General features: G+C 42.6%; 1 protein-coding gene and 1 non-coding gene across 2 annotated transcripts; one reads left to right on the forward strand and one right to left on the reverse strand.

Moving 5' to 3' along the window:
• The first annotated feature begins 1,032 nt into the window (after positions 1 to 1,032).
• LOC145398871 (5S ribosomal RNA) lies at positions 1,033 to 1,151 on the forward strand. The gene has a single exon (XR_013897204.1). It is a non-coding gene; the product is annotated as a 5S ribosomal RNA (ribosomal RNA).
• A 4,448-nt stretch (positions 1,152 to 5,599) lies between these two features.
• LOC145398674 (zinc finger MYM-type protein 1-like) lies at positions 5,600 to 8,929 on the reverse strand. Its single transcript, XM_080271479.1, has 3 exons — positions 8,510 to 8,929; positions 7,834 to 8,020; positions 5,600 to 5,730 (listed from the first exon to the last, which is right to left on the reverse strand). The coding sequence occupies exons 1-3, from the start codon at positions 8,927 to 8,929 to the stop codon at positions 5,600 to 5,602; spliced, it is 738 nt and encodes a 245-aa protein (XP_080127605.1).
• Between the last annotated feature and the right edge of the window lie 7,890 nt (positions 8,930 to 16,819).

Here is a 16,819-nt window from a genome sequence, read left to right on the forward strand (position 1 = left end):
CAAATGAATAATAATGGAGATACAGAAATACGGTACAGATAAAGGGGGAAAAATGGCGGCCGAGCTCAGCGGTCAGCATTGTCTGTTGAGGTTGAAGGGGGAACAGAAGTGATGTGATGTATGACGTAATAACAGCGTTGCCATTCTTAAATTTTAGCTAAAACCGATGCTCATCATTCCCGAAGACCAGCCGAGTTTATTGTAGTGATGTGGCACATTAGGCAATCACGTGACTTAATCAACCAATGACAGCCTAGGAGGCAAGGCCCTGGGACCGTGGGCTTTGATTTGAAAGTCAGTCCGCGATGTCGTCTTGTGAAGGGTGCTCATGGTCGTACTGGCGATTTATTAAGACTTACGTGGATGAAGATCAGGGAGCAATTGACTCTTTGAGACGATATAATGTGCTTCCACAATCTGTTAAGAGCCCTCAGTGTGACAAAGTAGGATTTCAAACGCCCCACGCTAGGGCCCGCAGGATTTGAAAGTTAGTTTGTCTCCAGCCACGAACTGTGAAGGCTGCAAAATTACCGTAATTACTTCAGGAGCTGTAAACTGGTGAATAAAGGCATTATTTCGAATTTACACCCGGTTAGGTTAGGTTAGATGAGGTTTGGTTAATGTCAGGGGGGGTCCGGGGGGCCAAGCTCCCCAGTTAGAAAGCACGGCCAGGGCTGGGGGGGGTCTGGGGGGCGAGGCCCCCCAGTTAACAAACACGGACTCCGTAAGAAGCTTAAAATTATATTTTTCTGGAGGATTTTAGTGTTCTTGGTTTGAATTTGATACCAGTTTCAGTAGGAAATCACTCGTTTTGCGTGTTTTCCCCACCCAAAACCCCGCTTTCCCACAGGTCCCCCATTGTTCTTGGGGGGGGGGGAAAGGGAGGGACCGCAAAAGAAAGTGATTTCCGACAGAAATGATTATCAGATTCAAACGAAAAACACTAAATTCTTTCGGAAAAATATACTTTTAAGCTTGTTTGGGAGTTGGGTGTAAATACGAAAATTTACCCATATTTTTGTATCACATCTGGCCAACGGCCATACCACGTTGAGTACACCGCTTCCTGTTCGATCAGCGAAGTTAAGCAACGTTGGGTCTGGATAATACTTGGATGGGTGGCCGCCTGGGAACACCAGATGCTGTTGGCATCCCTACGTGTCAAGTGGGGTTGGTGGAGGATTAGTGCCCCTCCCTGTAAAACAATTAACTCTAAGCACTTGGCCACCCCGTTTGGGATACATGGTGTCTGGCAATGAATAAATGAATGAACATCTGAGTGTTTCCTATGGTTCTGGGTGTGATTCTGTTCATTTTGACCTTTTTTCTTAAAAAAAAAAAATAGTGGTTTCTATGGTGATTGCAAAAATTTTCATTCCTTTGAAACCATTGATTGGCAATAGATCTGAAGGGGAAAATCAAATGAATCACACCAAAAACCATTGGAAACACTCAGATTTGATGCAAAAATCTGTGGTTGTGTGAAAGTAAAAATTGACCGTTTTTTTTTTTTTTCACCTCAGCTGATCTTGTGTGCTGTACACATTAAGGCTGACCATAAGAAGAACTCACTGGGCAACGTCCTTCCTGTACTGTGTTACTGCTGTTAGAGCCTGTGGCGGTGTGGGGTGGGGACGTAACACAGTGTCCGGAGTGTGGGATTATTATTCAGGGCTGCAGTGAGTCTAACCTTCGACACGGAAGCGGAAGGTGTGAAGACAAGGTCTGATGCTGGACAAGAGGAAATTTCTCTGGCAACAATCGTGAAGCTAATTCAGGCACAAACTAAAGAACTCAAAGAAGAACAGAAAGAGCTCAGAAATGAACTCAGACGACAATTACAGGCACAAACTAAAGAAATCAAATAGCTAATACAGGCATATACTAAAGAACTCAAAGAACAATTTCAGGTACAAAGTGTACAACTGAAGCCACAGTGTGAACAACTAGAGGCACAACGTGACGAACAAAAAGAGCGATATGAACAACCTGAAGAGGCATCAGAAGAGCAACAGAGGGACTTGCAACTGAGGGTGCCAGGACAGCCAGATGCATTCATGGGGGAAATCAAGGAAGAACAGCAACAACTTAAGAAGGAAATAGATGCCAAGCTAGATCAGCAGAAGTGTGAGATGAGCAATAATGTGACAGAGTGTAAACAGCATGTACACGAACAGTTGAAGACAATTAGTGAGGAAATAGTGATGGAGTGCAAACAGTATGTGGTCAACCAGCTGAAGATTAGCGAGGGAATTGTGACAGAGTACAGACAGCATGTAGATAGCCAGTTGAAGCATGTAGTCGGTCATGAGAAAATAATTGGTGAGAAAATTGAGGCTGTAGTGAAATATTGCACTGCTGAGCCTCAGGTTAGTGTATGGGGAACATATGAAAGGAGTGGACAGTGTATGGTGTATTTTGATGGATCCCAGGCATCTAAAGGTACCATTACAGGGCTGAATAATCAGAATGTAGGAGATTTAAGTCCTGACCTTAATTATGATGCCCCTGTTTTTAGGCCCCAAACCAGTGAAGTGCATGGCTATAATGGGAGTCCAGTTAATGAGAAACCTCAGAAATTTGATGGTAGAGTATCTTGGGAAGCTTACCGTGCACAGTTTGAGTTACTTGCGGATCAGAATGGTTGGGATGATAAGAAAAAGGCTGCAGAAGGCCCACCACTGAAGAGATGCAGGAGAATCTTCATGAATAGTGTGCGAGAAGACAGAAGAACAGACGACATGCAGTGTAGTAGGAATGGGAATCATAGGAAGAAATGCTGCTGTACTGTAGAGACGGGGCCGGCATCACATGATGAAGACCTGGGGAGAATGCAGATGGGGGATGCAGATTTGCAACCGATGCTGAAGTAGTTGCGGCAGAGTGCCCATGTCGGGAGGGGGTTTCCTGGTTAGGCCCTGCAACCGGGAGCTGCTGGAGTTAGTGGGACCTTCTCCATTTGAACAATGGGCTACTAGAGCATCAGTGGGAGACACCCAATGGCCTCAGCAAGTATTGGCAACTGGTGGTTCCGAAGAAGATGAGGGCCGAGATCTTGGATGAGTCCCATAACCAGATCATTAGTGGGCACCTGGGAGTGAAGACAATTCTAAAGCCGGCTGCAACACAAGTTCTACTGGATTGGCATGCATCAGGATGTTGTAGAGTGGTATCAGACCTGTGATGTGTGCTGCCAAGAATAGGACCAAGACCTTCCAGGAGGAGTGGACTATGTGGAGGAACAAGGACATCGTCGGAAGTGGCATAGAAGAAGACCTGATAAGTTGAAAGACTATTTTGTGTACAGTTGGATGTTTCGTTAGGAGTAGGGTTTATGTTTGTATTTTTGTGTAGTTTTGTCGGGATGACAAAGAACTAGGGAGGGGATAGTGTTATGATGGGGGATTTGCCAGTTAGGTAGTCTCGTACCTTCGAGATGTTTCTCGTACCGTAAGTTCCGGCATCGGTACGTGTTAGAGTTGCCAGTTTGCCTGCTGTTGGTAAGCATAGTTATTTCGTTAGTTATGCATTAATTTTGTGCTCCTTGTCTTTATAATGTTGTACTTAAGTGATTGCATGTTAAAAATTATATAGTTTAAATTCGTATGGTTAATGATTTTAGAGTGTCATGTATGTGAGACAACTCTAGCATGTTCTGGGCTGTTTCCGAGTTGACAGCTATTGCCCGTCATGAGTAAACACGAAGTTTCGAGAGTAATGCAAGCATATATAAGATGGGGTAGAGATTATTGCAAGTTTAGTCGGGTATCAGGTCAGTTCGAGTGAAGTGCAGTCGGTTTTGGTGTAGTGCAGTGTCAGTGAACATCGTATATTTTTGGTACTTGTGATAACAGTGGCAAATAGTGACGTTTTACTGAAGTTTGTATATCACTGGAACTTGAGAAAACAGTGAAGTGTCAAGCATTAAGTGTAATAACTGTGAAATGTTGTCAAGCATTAAGTGTGATAGCAGTAAAGTGTGTATAGCTTCAATGCTTGTGAGAACAGTGAAGTTTGAAAGCATTAAATGGAATTATTTGGAAAATAAAGACAGTGAACGTAGAGAAGCCAGTGTTTATTTTCGCCTCGCTGATCTTGTGTGCTGTACACCTTAAGGCTGAGCATAAGAACAACAACTCACTGGGCAACGTTTCCTGTACTGTACTACTGCTGTTGGAGCCTGTGGCAATGTGGGGTGGGGACGTAACAATATATATATATATATATATATATATATATATATATATATATATATATATGTGTGTGTGTGTGTGTGTGTGTGTGTGTGTGTGTGTGTGTGTGTGTGTGTGTGTGTGTGTGTGTGTGTGTGTGTGTGTGTGTGTGTGTATGTGTGTGTGTGTGTGTGTGTGTGTGTGTGTGTTAACTATTTGTTTGTTTATCCTGTCATCCCATTACAAACATCCACCTGCAAACATTTTCAGTGTTATTCTTGTAATTATTCATCTCGAATTTAGGGTAGTGTGTTATAATAATAATAATAAAAAAAATAATAATATATAGAAGGGATTAACACTTCGTTTTCCTTTAGGCAGAATGACATGGGAAGTCCTAATTATGAGGTCAGTCTCTGTAACTATTATTCCTATCTAACATTATAAACCAAAAGCAAGGAAACATACCTTTGACAGTAAACATTCATCATATATGCAGTAATGTAGACAGACTCAGAGAAAAGTGTGAATACCATACAAACAGCATACCGGTTTTGCACTTTGAGAATGTCGGACGCATTATCATTGGCTATTGATATTGTGACGTGAGCAACTCACCAAACCCACCCCCGACCACCCTCCCTCCCACTCACAGTTACCAGACATGTGGGGTCTGGCTGCCGCTTCGTGACTATTCGTCGACCGCCAATGCTCCGAACAGTGTGTAATGCGGAACTTTCCCTGACTGTACAAGGCACACCATTTTTAGGACCGTATACTTACTCCTTGCTGACTAAACCATTTTAATTACAATGACGTATTTTTGAACTGCAGGGGTAAGGAATGGCTTCCATTAACTTCTCCTGTGCAAGATGTCTCTCTCAAATTGATTAATGTCGTTTGCCGGTTGCAAGTATTTCCAATAAGTCACTGTCTAGACAGGACCGGCCCAAGCAGGTGCGGGGCCCAATGCAAGGAGTAGGGGCTGGGCCCCTCTGATTTTGAATGTCAAACCCAAAGCCCCCGAAAATAACACAGTTTTATAGTTATGCTTAGTGCATGGACTCAGATATTAATGCAAATGATTCGTTGTGAATTAGAAATGTAAAACAATGATTCCTAAACCATCATATCATAGATATATACAATACCTATAAGATACAAGATACAATATAATATACAAGATACAAGATACAATATAATATGCAAGATAGATACAATAGATGTATACAGCCAATACAGTGATAAACAGACATTGAGCATGTTCTGGGTCATATTCATCTTTTTTGCCTTCATCCTTGAGATTAAGAGATTCATTGTGCTGATTGACATCATTCACTGCTCCAGTGCAGTTTTAACTGTTGTTGTTTAACTGAACCTTAGAGAATTATCTTGCGGGACTTAATGCCTGCAAAGTCTCTGATTATTTAATTGTAGTCTAGCTGAGATGAGACTTCATTTTCAATTGAATGTATGGCTAGGCCATTTAGACGATCTTGTGTCATTGTTGACCTCAGATATGTCTTAATAAGCTTCAACTTGCAAAAACTTCTTTCACCTGATGCCACAGTAACAGGAATAGTCAGCAATATCCTCAGGGCAATCCAAAAATTTTGGAAATCTACATAGCTGTTCCTTTTAGAAAGGAAGCTTAAGATTTCGGAGGGCTGGGAAGCGATCTCCTCTGGAATAACAGACTTTGGAACATCTATTTCTTATGCTAACATGTAACCGTCAATATCCGAGGTGCCATTTACGGTAAGAATTTTCTCCAAGTTGGCCGCATGCACTCTCGTTTCTCTTCTTTTTTTTATGCGAGGAAGAAGGAACCAAAGGCCAGGATCCCGCAATCATTGTCCCTTCCAAAAGAAAAACAAAATAAAAGAGAGAGAGAAATTCAAGATCCGATCATTTCGAGATGCCTGGACACACTGCGTTTGAAAGACTGGAGATCATAGGAAGCAAGGAATACACACAGAGGGAGACAGTTCCAGAGTTGACCCGTTGCTTAAATGAAGGACTGGGAGTAGCGGTTAATACTTGCATTAGAGAGTTGGACAAAAAAGGGATGAGAGTTTGCTGCTAGACGGGTACTACGCGCCTGTCGTAGAGGTGCAGGAATGCATGCAGATAGTTCAGAGGAGCAGTGACCATAAAAGTAGCAATAGAAAAAAGATAAAGATGCAACAGTGCGACGAAGAGACAGAGGTTGAAGGACGTCAGTTAGAGGAGGAGACTTAATGAGACGAAAAGCATTTGACTCCACCCTATTGAGAAGAGCTGTATGTGGGGAGCCTCCCCACACATGAGAGTTGTACTCAAAACAGGGACGGATAAAACCCCTGTATAGAGTCAACAATTTTGCAGGGGTAAAGAAGGAACGGAGTTGGCTTAGCACACCTAATCTCTTGGAAGCAGATTTGACAAGAGATGTAAAATGATCTTTCCAAGATAAGTCCCGAGTAAATGAAACCCCAGGCATGTTCAAGGATGATGCAGGATTAAGCTGAGTATTGTTAAGCACTAGTGGGTATACTTGTGGAAGATTTTGTCGGATTGATAGGTGTAAAAACCGAGTCTTTGATGCATTAAAAATAGCCAGATTAATTTTACCCCAGTCAGAGATACAAGCCAAGTCAGAGATTAGGTGTGCCATAGCTTCATTCCTTGTTTGTGGAAGAAACTATTGAGATGGAGGTTGCGGGAACCGAATGGAAAGGTGAAGGGTGGAATCATCAGCGTATGAGTGGATAGGGTTAGATGTACAGCTTAGAAGGTCATTGATGAATAAAAGGAAGTGAATTGGTGATAGGACAGAGCCCTGAGGGACACCACTGTTGATAGATCTAGGAGAAGAACGAGAAGAACGATAGCCGTCAACAACAGCGGTTATAGAACAACCAGAAAGGAAGCTAAAGATGAAGGCACAGACAGAAGGACGGAAACCGTAAGATGGCAGTTTGGAAATTAAAGATTTCGATCGAAAGCCTTTGAGATGTCAAAAGCAATGGCAAAGTATTCGCCAAAGTTCCGAAAGGAGGATGACCAGGAGTCTGAAAGGTAGGTGAGAATATCGCCAGCGGAGCGTCCCTGGCGGAACCCATACTGATGATCAGAAAGAAGGTTGTGATAGGAAAGAAGCTTTAAAATTTTTCTATTAAGAATTGACTCGAAAACTTTTGAGATACAGGACGTTAAAGCAATTGGACGATAGTTAGAGGGTTGGGAATAGTCACCCTTCTTTGGGACTGGCTGAATGAGAGCAAACTTCCAGCAAGAAAGAAAGGTACAAGTTGACAGACAAAGGCGAAAGAATTTGCCTAGGCAGGGTGTAAGCACAGAAGCACAGTTCTTGAGAACAACGGGAGGGACTCCATCAGGCCCATATGCCTTATTAGTACTGAGGCCTGTGATGGCAGAAAATACATCAGCTGAAGAAATTTTAATATCAGCCATGAGGAAGTCAGAGGGGGAACGTGATGGAGGAAAGAAAATAAGAAACCAAACAAAGCATCATGTGACTTCAACTGCTGGAATCCTTGTTCCATGGATGAAATTGCTCTATCAAAGATGAGATTGAAACATCCAATTCTGAAACTTTCTTGTGGACTTTGATCTGGCTCATCTTGAGCTTCATATTGAAATGTTCGCGTCTTTCTACGAATTCTGTTCTTTTTAAAGACAGGTTCAATGTCCATATCATTGGCCATCTCCTTTGCATCTGCAAGAGCACTGTCAAATCCATCAGTTCTGTAGTTTTGCAGCCGTCCAAGAGTTCTCTCCATGCTTCTGACTGCAACAGAACGTTCAACTGTCTCACCTTGTAGCTGTTTACTGACTTGATTGACCTGAAAGAGGAGAGCATACCAAAATACTACGGAAACAATGAACTTGAAATTTTGAAGCTCACTGCATAGTGACATAGCCTCACTGCGAGCTTTGGGGTTTGTTTCCTCAGCAATATCCACTAAGGCATCGTAAAACTGAACAATTTGGTACCTCACAGCTTTGACACTGTCAGTACGACATTCCCATCGGGTTTCACTGAGAGGTTTCACAGTCAAGTCCTTAACATGTCTTGTGAAAATTGTCCATCTCTGAGTTGAAGCAGAAAACAAGACATTCAGCCTTTGAAGGATACCAAAGAAGGGCATTCCCTCTGGACACGTCTTGCCAATATCCCCCAGTAACAAATTGTAACTGTGGCATGCACAGGGTGAAAAGAAAACTCTTGGGTTAATTTCCAGAAGACCAGCCTGAACACCAGACTTATTGCCTCTCATGGTAGCACCATTATCATAGCCTTGGCGCTTGATATCTTATAAATTTAAACCCACTGTCACTAACTTGTCAAGAAGAACATCCAGAAGACTCTTTCTTGTACTTTCCTTCACCCCAGTGAATTCAATAAAATGCTCATATATTCCAACAGGAACAGTGGAGCCATCAGATACAGATCTAATTGTCAGAGACAACTGCTCTTTATGACTAACATCTGGAGTACAATCAAGTATAACAGCAAAGTTTTTTGAGGCCTTTATACGGTCAGTAATGGTCTTCTGGACTTTGTTACCCATCAGCTGAATCAACTCATTCTGGATACGCTTGCCAAGGTAATGGTCATGGATCTCTTCATCCTTGATTCGTCGCAGATGATCTTGCATGACAGAATCAAACTTGGCAATCAGTTGGACTAGGCCATGAAAATTACCATTTTTAGGTTCAAAGAGTTTATCAAGAGATCCTCGGAAAGCCATGTTATGTTCTGAGAGAAACTGAACAATAGCAAGGAGGCACTGAAAAATAATTTGCCACCGTAGCTTTTCATCATTGATTCGCTGCTAATGAATTGAATCCAAAGAGCAACCCTTCTTTAGTCTTTGCTCAGCCTCAAACCACTGAACACTTGCCTGCAAGTGACCAGTGGACTTTTCATGCTCAGCTAAACACACACTAGCATTGGACCAGTCATGAAACCCATCAGAGGGCAGTGCGGCATTAACAGTGGAAAAAAGCTTACAACAAAAACAAAATGTCTGATTTTTTCTAGCTGAATACACCAGCCATTTTCTTTGCATCACCTCCCCATTTGATAATTTGCGCTGTAGGTAGGAATTTGAACATTTCCTGCCTGCTGCATCTTTGGTGAATTCACGTTTCAAATCTAACTTAAGTGGACCCTTTGTGACCAGAAAATCTCGCTGAGCTGTGGAAAGAATTTTTGGCCAAGAGGCAGGATCCTCATAATTTTCAAGAAAGCTAACATCAAGGCTGCTGTCTTTCCTCTTGAATTCTGATGTACACTTCTGAGGCAAGCTAGATGATGTAGCTTGTTCAGCAGTTTGCACGGAAGGAGCTGCAGGAAGATTGGGCAGATCTTGGACCTCCATGGAACTGACTGACTCACAGTCTGACTCTTCAGTCTCAGTGTCATTCTTTTTAATGATAAATTTCTCCATTGCTCCACTGAGACGTTTGACTTCATTTTCTTTTGCTGCCTTGATCATCCTCTTGCCACTGACACTCAGGTAGATTCTGCCAATCTCACGCTTTCTTTTTGGCATCTTTTTGCAAGAGGGGAGGCCTAAGGTTCTTTAAACAATATTTAAATTTTTCAAAAAGATTTTCTTGACAAGCGACAAATTAAGTGCTGTTCAACTCCTGCTGTTAGCAGATGAAGGGATTTTCGGCCAGGGAATTTCTTAACCAAACCCGCTAACAACTGGTGCGCTACAGTCAGAGAAAACAACTGCTAAATATTGCCGTTATCAAATGGATCCAAAGACACAGATATCAGCAAAAATACATAAAGGCCTGGGTCCTAAACTCCTAATCTTGGATGTCACAATACCCACAGTCAGCTCATGTAACTGCGAACTGAATACTGGCCTGATGCTTATAATACCAGTAGAAATTCATTTAATCATTTAAGGGAAATATTTCCAATAGAAGTTTACAGACTATATTTGACAGAATCGTTTCATAAGCCCGATCAGGATCTCACAAGAAAACTATGAAATCTAGGCTAACAGCCGATATCACTTGGCTCAAGGACTCAAGCAGTTAGCACTCTTTCATTCAGGAAAATGCATGCAACACAAACTTCACAGATTAGACCTCTGATAAACAATACTACCAAGACAATCAGTCAAGCCAAGAGAAACCAAACACTTCTTGAAAACGTGGTGAAGAGATAAACATGAGCAAGAATGTGAAAAATCTGCAGGGGTCACACATCTAACCTCGGGCAGAGAGGGGCCCTAAATGAGCACTATGAAAGAGGCGCATGGCTGGCTGGTGCATGCTACACAATGCTCAATCAGGGGCCCGCTCAGCTGCAGACATGTCAAGTGCGTTGCGCCACATTATGCTCTATCAGGGGCCCGCTCGTGAGGCGTGGGGCCCCTAAAGGCCTAAAGGTTTTTTCTTTTTTTTGGGGGGCGGGGGAGCGCGGGGCCCCTAGAGGCGCGGGGCCCAATGCAGTTGCATCGCTCGCATCGCCCTAGGGCCGGCCCTGTGTCTAGCAGTTATGCGTCAGAAGAAGAACAGCCTATATGTCATCTGACCCAATGTAAATTCTGTCTATCTATAGCCAGACACCATAATCCCAGAAGGGGTGGCCATTTGTCTTTGAGTTTGATATTTTACGGGGAGGGGCACTAAATCTATGCCAACCTACTTACTGACACTTAGGGAACATGTGTAAGTTGGTTGAACGGTTACCACTCAATGATGTAAATGGTTTCCTGGCTTACAGGAAACCATTTGGCTTGTCACTCACTGTAAAAGCACCTGAAAGGGAAAGAAGAGAAATTAAGAGACAGGAAGGAAAGGGAGAGGTAGGAAGAGAGGGGGGTCAGATACCGAGACCGGATGATAAAGGTGAGGAAGAAATAGGCAACACTACATCAAGTGAGTGGATGATGGTGGCCACTACCTATTTCAGAAGTTATTTGAGATTACTTCCGGTATTGCACTCTCTCTCTCTGTATATATATATATATATATATATATATATATATATATATATATATATATATATATATATATATGGAGCCTCTATGGTACAGTGGTAAAGTGTGCGTTTATGTACACTGGAGAGCGAGGGTTCGAGCCCCGCCAGGGTAATAAACTTTGGAAGCGTTCTCCCGGCCATGTACTGCTTTGGCGGACACCAGGGATGCTGTGGTTGAACCAGTGTCGCTTGCTGTAAAGTATGTTTGCACCCAGTCGGCTTGCGCTGGCCGATTACATTTGGTTCACAGACTACACACACATCCAAAGCCACTACAAGACTACAATCACACTTACAAGCACGTCTCACCCTACATACAATCTCTACCAGAGAACAGAAGTCACTTGGTAGAGATACATAGGCTGTATCGTCCCTACATCGGTTGGGATAGGCCGGTCCTGCAGTGGATACTCAAACGGATGATGATGATGATATATATATATATATATATATATATATATATATTATCCACCCATCCATCCACCATTGATTCCTATGTCGCCCCATGAGGAGCGTAGGAGCCCTGGGCTAAGCAAGGTGGTCCTGACATTTGAGATGATAGTGACCAACCTCAATCATCCCTGAGTGACATTAAATGAGCGATAAACCCCAACCATCCCTTGGATATAAACCTACACAGGCTCAATCCGATTGAGGCACCTTAATTATCCACTAAACCACCAGGCGCCAGAATTTGGTTATATGGTTACCACTCAGCGTAGTAAATGGTTTCCTGGTGTACAGGAAACCATTTGGCTTGTCACTCAGTGTAGAGTCACCCATAGGCAGAAGGAAGAGGAAAGAATGAAGGAAAGAACGACAGAAGAGGGAGTGTAAAGTCACCCGTAGCCAGAAGAAAGAAGAAAGAATGAAGGAAAGACAGAAGAGGAAGGGGAGTAGAGAGGAAAGGGCAGACACCCAAAGCAGCACTAAGGTATATCGAATGAGTGGATAGTATGCGCCCCCATCTACCACTTATCTATCTATCTATCTATTGCCAGACGCCATAATCCCGTAAAGGTTGGCCATTTGACTTTGAGTTATTTGTTTTACGAGGAGGGGCACTAACCCTCCACCAACCCACTTGTTGACACGTAGGGAGCACGTATGGTTTGGTTATATGGTTACCACCCAGCGTTGTAAATGGTTTCTTGGCTTACAGGAAACCATTTGGTTTGTTACTCAATGTAAAGCCACCTGTAAAGGAAAGAAAAGCAATAAAAAGTGACAGGAAAGATGGGAGAAATAGGAAGAGAGAAGGGCAGGCACAGGAAGAGAATGATAAAGGCTAAGGGAAAAGTAGGCAGCACTACATCAAGTGAGTAGATGATGGCTGCCACCACCCACCACCATATATATATATATATATATATATATATATATATATATATATATATATATATATATATATATATATATATATATTGTTACATAGCCTATGATTTCATCATCCTTTGTGTAATTTTAACGCACAGTTGCTGCATGTTTGATCACGAGCGTGTTCTGCCTCAGTCCCCCCTTCTACCGTTATAGTAGAGTAAGTCGTTCTCTCTGTTATTCAGAGCGGGATTTTCAGCTCTTTGTCCCCATGGCTTCATTTGCGCGTCCTTCTTACAAGTTGTATCAAGCTCTCCTGGCCCCTATATAATGAGCTCAGTCTCTGCATCATTGCCACTTAGATCTGCTCCTCATTTTGTTCACATCTCTGTCCTCCCCTGTACAGATATTATTATTGTGAGTGCTCAAGAAATCTCCAAACATCTAGCAGCTGTGTGTAATTTGAGTATAAGTGTTATTGCATTTTTTCTTGTACTGTGTAGCATAAGGTTAATTCTTAGGCCTAGTGAGGTTTTTGATTAATGTTGGGTTTTATGTCAGTCATTTTTGATAATAGTTTGTATCTGTAATAATTTATCTGGCATTCACTGAGTATTATCTGGTATCTCATTTTATCAGGGCTGACTTAGATAAATTTACTCTTGCTAATTTCGTGTTAATAGAGGCTATTGCAGTTAACCATATATTTAACCTGTTTATTTGCCATTACATTATCCTTATGAGTCCTGAATGTTTTGTTGTTAGTTTGAGCATTAAACTTTAACTTGTAATTTTACCTAACTCTTTTGTTTTGAACCTGGAACTTTACGGGACAGTAGTGATTTTTAGTATTCTCACTTAAAGTGTACATTATCTTTCTCTGTTCTGTAACATAAATTTGGCGACCTCATATCAGGATATTCAGGATATTATCATAAGGATATTGCTTGATATTTTGTGACTGTTACTTATTCATGATGGCTACTATTACTACACTTGATGAAGCCAAAGATTTTTTGTCAAATGTGCAAACAGTGTGTGATATAGAAAACAGAACAAAGAATGAACTTAAGCTTGTTGCTCAACAATTGGGAATTGCTGTTCGCTCTCATCATTCTAAAGATCAAATTTTTGACATGATTAATGAAAGCTTGTTTAATGTAACTCCTCCAAATGAGCAAACGCAGATTGAATTAGCTAAGTTACAGCTAGCCCTGAAGGAGGCAAAAGCTAAGGAGGCTGAATTTCAGGCAAATGCTCGTATTCAGGAGGCACAGATACAGGCACAAATTGAACTTGCCAGGATTCAGGCAGACCATGAGTATCGCATGAAACAAGGTGGAACTGGATCATCTAGCTCTGATGATTTTGATGTGGCTAAAAATGTTAAACTTGTCCCTCCTTTTAATGAATCTGATTTAACAAAGTTTTTTCAGTTGTTTGAGAGGGTAGCTACAGGTTTTAATTGGCCCAAAAAGTATTGGCCAGTACTCCTTCAAACTGTTCTCACTGGTAAAGCTCAAGTAACTTATGCATCTTTGCCTCAGGATCAATGTGATAATTATGATGTAGTTAAGAGCTTGATTCTTAAGGCCTATGAGCTTGTTCCTGAAGCCTATAGAGTAAAATTTAGGGCAACTTACAAGCACCAGTCGAGCAGGGCAGTACTCCCGAGGTGGATGGAAAGCTGATGACAGGGAGTGCTGGAGCTCCCGTTTCATCAGCCCTCAGGACTAGTTCCTGACCATCCCCGTTTGCTGAACTTTTTCAGTGTCTCAGTTACACAGAGAGTAGGCCAGCATGCTCTCCAGTACAAATTTCTCTATCTATCTTCACCAAACTACATGCACAGTACACACTACACTTCCTATTCAAAATTTACCAAAATGGCGTCAATTCACCCAGCCTCGGAGTCCCCAGGGGGGGGACCATAAATGCCCCCGCCATCTGCCCCTCTCCCGGTGACGACTCGAGGTGCCTGGAACCACTGTCTGACTCTCTTCTTCTTCATTTCTGCAACATTCGCGGCCTTTCATCTAACTTTCGCTCTGTTGAGCACCACCTCTCCTCCTCTAAACCTCACCTTCTTTTTCTAATGGAGACTCAGCTGTCTGAGGCAACTGACAGCAAACCCTTTTCTGTATCCTCCTACTTTCTCTATACTCATTTCAAAGCCAAAGGTGGCTGTTGTGTATACATACGCAACGACTTATCTTGCTCTCGTGTTCCTGAACTTGATTCTTCTGAATTCTCCACTCTCTGGCTTCGGCTTTCCTGTCATTCTCTGACTAAATATATCTGTGCTGTTTACTTATCCCCTAATTCTACTGACTATCAAAAATTCTTCGACTATCTTACTTCTACGATGGAACACATTCTGTCCATTTCTTCTTTCTCTGAAATCTCCATTCTTGGAGATTTCAATGTTCACCATCACCTTTGGCTCTCCTCTCCTTTCACTGATCCACCTGGTGAACAAGCCTACATCTTTTCTATCCTTAATGACCTAGAGCAGCTTGTACAGCACCCTACCCGTATCCCTGACCGCCTTGGAGAGAGCTCCAACATACTTGAACTCTTCCTCACAACTAATCCTTCTGCTTACTCTGTTAATCTTTTCTTTCCGTTGGGCTCCTCCGATCACAACCTTATTACCTTAACCTGTCCTATCGCTACAGTACGGCCTGCGGACCCTCCAGGGAAACGTCGTCTCTGGCATTTTGGAGCTGCGGACTGGGAGGCCCTCAGGCAGTACTTCTTTGATTTTCCCTGGAATGATTATTGCTTCCATGGCCGTGAGCCATCTGAGTGTGCCTTGCGCATTACGGAGGTTATTCTCTCGGGCATGGAAGCATACATTCCTTTCTCATATCCTTTGACTAACGCAAGAAAGCCTTGGTTTAATCACTCTTGTTCTAATGCTGTCCGCAACAAGGAGAAGGCCTACAAAAGGTACCGGAGCCAACCCACCCCTGAATCACATAATCTTTACGTTTCTGCCCGGAATCGTGCTAAGTCTGTTCTTCGCTCTACTAAAAATAATTTCATCCATACTAAATGCTCTCAACTCTCCAACTCGAATTCTTCCCGCTCCTTCTGGCACCTTGCCAAAAATCTTTCTAACAACTTTACCTCATCATCCTTCCCTCCTCTTTTCTACTCTGATGGTTCTGTAGCTATTTCTTCTACTGATAAAGTAGATCTCTTCGCACAGACTTTCTCCTCCAATTCCACCTTAGACGATTCCGGTGCTGTTCCTCCATCACTTCCCCCCTCTGACTTCCTCATGGCTGACATTAAAATTTCTTCAGTTGATGTATTTTCTGCCATTACTGGCCTCAGTACTAACAAGGCATATGGGCCTGATGGGGTCCCTCCTGTTGTTCTCAAAAACTGTGCTTCTGTGCTTACACCCTGCCTAGGCAAACTATTTCGCCTTTGTCTGTCAACTTGTACCTTTCCTTCTTGCTGGAAGTTTGCTCTCATTCAGCCAGTCCCAAAGAAGGGTGACCACTCCCAACCCTTCAACTATCGTCCAATTGCTTTAACGTCCTGTATTTCAAAAGTTTTCGAGTCAATTCTTAATAAAAAAATTTTAAGGCATCTTTCCTATCACAACCTTCTTTCCGATCGTCAGTATGGGTTCCGTCAGGGACGCTCCACTGGCGATCTTCTCACCTACCTTTCAGACTCCTGGTCATCCTCCTTTCGGGACTTTGGCGAAAGCTTTGCCATTGCACTTGACATCTCAAAGGCTTTCGATCGAGTCTGGCACAAATCTTTAATTTCCAAACTGCCCTCCTACGGTTTCTATCCTTCTATCTGTACCTTCATCGCTAGCTTCCTTTCTGGTCGTTCTATAGCTGCTGTCGTAGACGGCCATCGTTCTTCTCCTAGATCTATGAACAGTGGTGTTCCTCAGGGCTCTGTCCTATCACCAACTCTCTTCCTTTTATTCATCAATGATCTTCTAAGCTGTACATCTAACCCTATCCACTCATACGCTGATGACTCCACCCTTCACCTTTCCATTTGGTTCCCGCAACGCCCATCTCAACAGTTACTTCAAGAAACAAGGGATGAGGCTATGGCACACCTAATGTCTGACTTGGCTCATATCTCTGACTGGGGTAAAAATAATATGGTTGTCTTTAATGCTTCTAAGACTCAGTTCTTACACCTATCAACCCGACAAAATCTTCCACAGGTATACCCACTAATGTTTAATAATATTCAGATTAATCCTGCATCATCCTTGAACATGCTTGGGGTTTCATTTACTCGGGACTTATCTTGGAAAGATCATATTACATCT

Source organism: Coenobita brevimanus, chromosome 46, assembly GCF_032717465.1.
Source record: "Coenobita brevimanus isolate Jiangsu-jjx chromosome 46, ASM3271746v2, whole genome shotgun sequence".
Classification (NCBI taxonomy): Eukaryota; Metazoa; Arthropoda; class Malacostraca; order Decapoda; family Coenobitidae; genus Coenobita; species Coenobita brevimanus.